Source organism: Rhincodon typus, chromosome 47, assembly GCF_021869965.1.
Source record: "Rhincodon typus isolate 14 chromosome 47, sRhiTyp1.1, whole genome shotgun sequence".
NCBI classification, from domain to species: domain Eukaryota; kingdom Metazoa; phylum Chordata; class Chondrichthyes; order Orectolobiformes; family Rhincodontidae; genus Rhincodon; species Rhincodon typus.
Genome location: NC_063378.1, coordinates 7,443,152 through 7,449,637, shown reverse-complemented (window position 1 = coordinate 7,449,637; position 6,486 = coordinate 7,443,152). Strand labels below are relative to the sequence as shown.

Genomic DNA, 6,486 nt, shown 5'->3' with positions numbered 1-6,486 from the left:
CTCCCTCAGCGCTGACCTTCCGACAGTGTGGCGCTCCCTCAGCGCTGACCCTCCGACAGTGCGGCGCTCCCTCAGCGCTGACCCTCCGACAGTGCGGCGCACATTCAGCGCTGACCCTCCGACAGTGCGGCGCTCCCTCAGCGCTGACCCTCCGACAGTGCGGCGCTCCCTCAGCGCTGACCCTCCGACAGCGCGGCGCTCCCTCAGCGCTGACCCTCCGACAGTGCCCACTCCCTCAGCGCTGACGCTCCGACAGTGCGGCGCTCCCTCAGCGCTGACCCTCCGACAGCGCGGCACTCCCTCAGCGCTGACCCTCCGACAGCGCGGAGCTCCTCCAGTCCTGTTGTTGTTGATGGATTGACTGCCTTGGGAGCTGTCCTCTGGTAAAAGCCTGGGCAGGCGGGGAGGCTTGTTGAAGTAAACACTTGAACTATCTTTATTTTACAACAATTCATTTGTGTGTCAACCAGTTAGAACAGCAACAGAAAATGACCAAAATTTCATTTGTAACATTGTGAACTGCAGGTTTTAAGGAAAAACAAGAGAGTCGAGCAGCAGAAGGGGAGAGAAACTTGGGAAGAAGGGAAGGAGAGAAGATGAGGTAACAATTCTGGACAAGGCATTGCTTTCAGTGAAGTGGCAAACTGAGCACAGCGAAGCTGTTAGCACTCAGCTTCTGGTTGAGAGATGAATCTCTTTTGAGCGTTCTTTCCTCCCTGCCTGCCTGCCCAGGACGAGCTCGGTAGTTTAGAGGAGAAGACACTCTCGATCGTGCAGGCTGCTCAGGTGCTGAACGTGTGAAGGCAGTGACCATGGAGTCTGGATCAACCCCACTTTAATTCAGGCACAGCACTGGAGAGGGGGAAGGATTATTGAAAGGTCAGGGATCAGGCGTCGCATGGAGGAAAGCAGCTACAAAGGATCGGCAGCAGACAAGCAGGTCGTTCGGCCCATCAAGTCACTACCTGGATTTATTGTCCACTCAACTTCCATTCAATTCTAACAGTAGGTTTTGACAGCACATACAGGATCCTATCATCTCTCTTCACTAACATTTCATTCTATCCCTTTCTCCTTCATTTAGTTATCTAGGTTCCCCCTTCCAATGGATCAATGTTATTCATCTTGATCACTCCAAGGGACCCAGTTCCAACTTATAGATCACAGAATCTCACCCAGACCCATCCCCCTATAACCCACCTAATCTACTCATCCCTGAACACTACGGGCAATTTAGCATGGCCAATCCACCCTAGTCTGCACATCTTTGGACTGTGGGAGTTCTCCCTATCCTCGGGGGGAAGAAAATTTCTCCTGAATTCCCAATTGCATTCATTTCTGACTGTCTTCCTTTGACAGTCTACAGTTCTCACGTCTCTCCCACTCACCCACAAACACCAAAGGGGGAAACATGGCCTCTTCTTCAACCCTCTGTAATTTATGAAGGTCACTCTGTCAGCTTGTAACACCCTTCGCATTCCTGTTGCAACTTCTCACCATCTTCCCCTTGCCAGCCTTGCTTCTCCAAGAGTTGATGTCACAGGTTTTGGGGGAGGAGGGAAGTGTGAGGCGGTTGTGCTCATGCTGGAAACGGTAACCCCCAGGGCCTGACCCGCGCCCCCAGCGCCTGACTCGCGCCCCCAGGGCCTGACCCGCGCCCCCAGGGCCTGACCCGTACCACCAACGCCTGACCCCTACCTCGTCCCAATCACATCAGTGGGCGACGTTGGCAGTGTTTGACCCTGACTGCAAACCAGGGGCAACACCCATGTCCGCGGCCCCGAAAACTAGGAAGCAGAGAGGAGCATTGCACTAGGACCAATTTCTCCCCAACTACCTTCCCCAAAACCCCCCCTTTGAACCAGGCCACCCCAGTCACCAGAGGAATTTCCTTTGATCACCGCTCACCGTTTAACGCTTCCTGGGCGAAGTATTTCACATCGATATCCTGGTCCCTGCTCAGTTTTTCGAGCACCGGCTTCACTTCGTTATGCAACGGGCTGAAGGCACAGAAAGAGAAGGAAGGAAGAAGGTGGCAAAATGAAAACAGGAAGAGAAACAGTTACTCAGTGAACTTCCTTACTGTTGCAGGACGCTCTGTTTTACAGGGCCACTGCTTCCCAACACTTACCAGCTCGCACACAGGATGAACACCAAACTCACTGAGTGCAAAATTATTTGCATTTCTCTGTCACTTTACACCAATCTGTGACAGCCCAAAGTCCTAATAAAGGACTTTTTTCTTGAAATCTGGTCACTGTTGTGATGACAAAGAAAACATGGCAGCAAATTTTCTGACAACATGGCCCCACAAAGAGCAGAGTGATAATGGCCAAAATCATCCGATTTTAGAGTGATATTGATCGAGGGATGTATAACAGCCCCAGGTCATTGGGTAGAACTCCTTCCCCCTATGTTGTTCTTTCTTATTGAGCTTTCATATCCACTTACAGAGGACAGACTGGGTCTCAGCTTTATCTCACTCAAAAGCTCCTGTCGGTATAGTGCAAGTTAAGCTACAGACTGGTGACAAACGATTACTGAGCAAATGTAAATGGAGAATGGACTATGCTGGGTGTGTAATGAGTAGACATCACTCTTGTGGTGCGGTCTTCGTGTCTCTATGCCCAGATTAGGACGCCTGGCTTCAAGTCCCACCTGCTCCAGAGATGTGTCATAACATCACTGAACAGGTCGATCAGAAAAAATATCTGGATTCATTGCCTATTCCTCCAAGCAAATCAATCTGTAAAATAATAAGCTGCCCTGAGTGCTATTTCACCAACAAGCCTGGATCTGAATTTACACCGGTTGCCTAAAGGTGAACATCGGCAACTGAGAGTTTTTTCTTTCAGAAAGAAGGTTGTAATTTGAGTTCCTTTTCGACAAAAATTGCTGAAACCAAGTGTAAAGTGTCAGGATGTGATTTCCCAAGGAAACATGGGGTGGTCTTGACATTGTTACTTCCTACGAGGAACAAGGTCAGGTATAAAATATTCTCAGAGCTGGAGAAGGTTGGGCACTGAGGAATGTATGAAAAGTGTACACGGGTTTTTGGACAAAACTTATAACAAAGAATAGACAGAATTTACACCGAAGATAACTTTTTAAGAGCAAATGAGGCATGGTCAGACTTTGTTAAATTTAGAAAGAAGGATGGATATTCAATAGAATGTAACAGACCATGTGCAAGATAGCTGAAATTTCACTTAGAGATTCCTGACTCACCTTTCAATTTTTGGACTGTTAAGGTTTCGAACATAGATCGACTCCTAGTATGAACTGGAGTGCGGTTTTCACAAGGTAGCACTGCTTTTTGGAACAGATGCTGGAAGCCCTCAAAAGATTTCTGGGAAGATTCATTTCCAGGAGTCTTCACAGCTCAAGTGGGACAATTAGAAGCAGCACAGGAGTTGGGTGATTCAAAGGCAGTGGCGATGCAAGAACCCCCAGATATCGGCATGTATACGAGAGGACAACCAGAACAAGGGAGTGAGGATGGAAGTGTAACTGGATGTACCTTTGGCAGCGATAATAAACGACAGGAATTGGGAACCACAGCAGAAGAATGAACCCCAAGGATGTCTGAAAAGTGGTCAACAGCTCTCTAAAATGCCAAAATACCATTGTGCAATAAGTTGTCCGAAACGGAATTGAAAGATTTCTGAAATTACGTCAGGAACGGAAGATCTTGGAAGCAGAAAATGGGAGTCCATTGTTTAAGATGTGATGTAGACAGTTTAAATAATTTAAGAGGTCTGCTTCAGGTTCAGCATTGGAAACATACTGAAGTTACTCAGAGGAATGGGAGTTCCATGTAAACTGGTAGGGGTAAACCACTTTTTAAATCAGCTCAGACATAGGATCAAGTGAAATTCTCATTCTGTCGAGCAGGCTGTCTATGAAAAAGACTCTAATGAAACTGGGCGCAGAGCATGTCAAGGCAGTTGTTTTTGGGAGATCTGTGGATTTATAGTTTACATTATCTGAACATTATTGTATTCCGTTAACAAAATCTAACTTCTCTAATCAAAATATTAGGCGGGTGTCATTGGCACCAGGAGAAGTTTGAATGAGAAAATGGCAAACATTCTTAAAATTTTATTGGCAGATTGTCCATCCATTTTCTCACAGGTTAAAAATCCTACTAAAGGATGCAGGAGGCAGTGTCAATGAGTACAGTACATGTACAAAAGAGGACAATTATAAATGTGACTGCTGTAAAAAAAATATAGAACTACACCATCACCATACACTGTGAGTCTCCGATAGTTACAGCAATAGTTTTGACAGTGATGGAGCAAAGAGAAAAAATGTTTTTTGCACTCATAGACCTGGCATTTAGATTTAGCCAGACACAATAATACAGTTAAGAGGGTAATTGTGGTCAAGGAAATGGAGAAATGGACAGGCATTGGACTGATGGCACTGGCTAAATTCCTAACAGACACTGTAGGGGAAATTGCCAATGATGAATTTGGGGATATGCCAAAATATGAACATAGTGGCATTGAATGTGGCGAGGAAAGGACTCTTTAGTCATTGTGTGAAAGAAAACATGTGGTGATAGGTGAGATGCCTCGTAAAATATTAATCAAGTTGTAAATTAAGATCTGCCCTGGTATGGGCAGTCCATGCAAAAATTTCACTGCAAATATTTAGGAGCTACAGTCCTGGCTTTAGGGAGAAATCCAATAATTTCTTCAGGAATGAGTGATCCTTCCCTGATGTGGAAAGGGAATACAATTAGCTCCATTCTCTCAGACCACCTCAGGCTGAAGCCTCTGAGAATATCTGCCGAGCTTTACAGCATTGTGTAAAGCTATCAGAGAGAAAGTTGAATCAAGGGACTTGGTATATTACGAAAGAGAAGGGCAAAAAGAGGGCAAGAGTCTGTGTCAGATTATAAGTATAAGTAAGATTATAAGTAATTTAATAGCGTGCCAACCACGGGTAGGGAAACAAATCTGGGTGCTGCTTCTGGCCAACGGTCCATCATACTATCATTCTCCGAACATTCAATGTGAACACCACAGTCTGACCTCAGCAGGGGAGCTTTGCCTTACTGACCCCACAGCAGTGACCCTGATCCCTGACCCTATGGCAGTGGCCCTGACCCCAGCAAAGTGACCTCCCCTTGAGCATAGCAGCCTTGCCCCCTCCGCCCCTCCTGGCAGCAGCACAGTGGCCCAGCCCTACCCCAGCCAGAGTACAGTTGCCCCATCTTCTGCCCCAGGAACAGCTCCCCCACACACCTCCTTCCAACCTTAAAGACCAGAAGATGCAGTGCAAGTTCTCAAAAGTGGACCAAGAAATGAACACGATCCTGGGAAAAGATCGGGAACTGGCAAAAGGAATTCTGCACATGGAGCAGTTGTCCAGAGCATGACAGGAGTAGAAGTTGTACATTGACAAGGACTATGAGAAAGACTGGGAACATTGTGAGTGGTAGAAACCATTATGATCGAGATGTTTTTAGTGAGTACAAACAAAGTGAAAGGTAAATTCACAGAAGAAGCCAAATAAATAAAATTGGATAGCTAGAAAGAATCTGAGCTTGCAGACAGAGGAATGCTAGCCTTTTCATACGGGTGTATCAACAGAGCTTTTCCCGATGGGATATATATACGGCTAAATCCAGACTCGTGCCTTAAGGCCTTGAAGAGAAATTCTGTGATCAAGATAATCAAAAGTGGATACCACTTTTGCAGGAAAAATAAACGCGAAGATCTCCTTCATTCTTTTAGCCACATACTCTGGGGAATGTAAGTTAATCAATATAAAAGCTCTGTTTCTGCAGTTTCAAAGAAGCAGGGTGATTTACACACAAAACTACAAACATTAACAAGCATTTTCATGAGTTTTAACGACACAGTGAGGGTTTGGTATTCTTAATGAGGTCTTTCTGAAAGTAGGTCGCATTCAGTTTAACACAGACAAAGCAATATCCTACTGGCGTCGCAAATCATCTTTATGCACGTCGATGATTTTCTGTGGGAAGATTCTGTGACATTTGAATGCTGTGCGATAGATAAAATAAAAAGGAAATTTCAGATTGGAAGTGAGACTTTTAAGTATATCAGTATAGATATTAAACAGAATAAATCAGGAATGATTTTGGATCAACAGATCATCTGGTGAGGGGGCAATGTGCCAGGTGGGCAAGGGTAATGGTCTACTGTGCTAGGTGGGTGATGGTCCAGGGTGCTAGTTAAGTTCTTAGGGAAAGTTGGAGGCATTGGGTGGAAAATGATGTCAGATCAGGGTGGGAATCGAGCTGCAGGAGGTGCACGCCTGGTCTGGTCTGGTCAGGTCTGGTCAACTGTAAAAAAAAATTGATTTCACTAATACCCTGCAGGGGCTAACAATCTGTACTGATGACTTGGTCACGCTGACAAAGAGACTCTATTGTACAGTCACTGAACACGTGTGGCTAGCTGCAAAGTAAACGCGCGAAAGCAAAGTAAACGCGCGAAAGCAAAGTAA

At 45.8% G+C, this 6,486-nt stretch overlaps 1 protein-coding gene across 1 annotated transcript in view; it reads right to left on the bottom strand.

Moving 5' to 3' along the window:
* Positions 1-412: 412 nt before the first annotated feature.
* Positions 413-6,486, bottom strand: part of LOC109915930 (serine/threonine-protein phosphatase 2A 65 kDa regulatory subunit A alpha isoform-like) — a gene marked incomplete at its 5' end in the record, with an annotated part of 27,402 nt that continues 21,328 nt past the window's right edge. Inside the window, 2 exons of the mRNA XM_048620652.1 lie at positions 413-852; positions 1,909-2,000. Coding sequence (XP_048476609.1) covers positions 836-852; positions 1,909-2,000 — 109 coding nt within the window. The remainder of the gene's footprint in view (positions 853-1,908; positions 2,001-6,486) is intronic.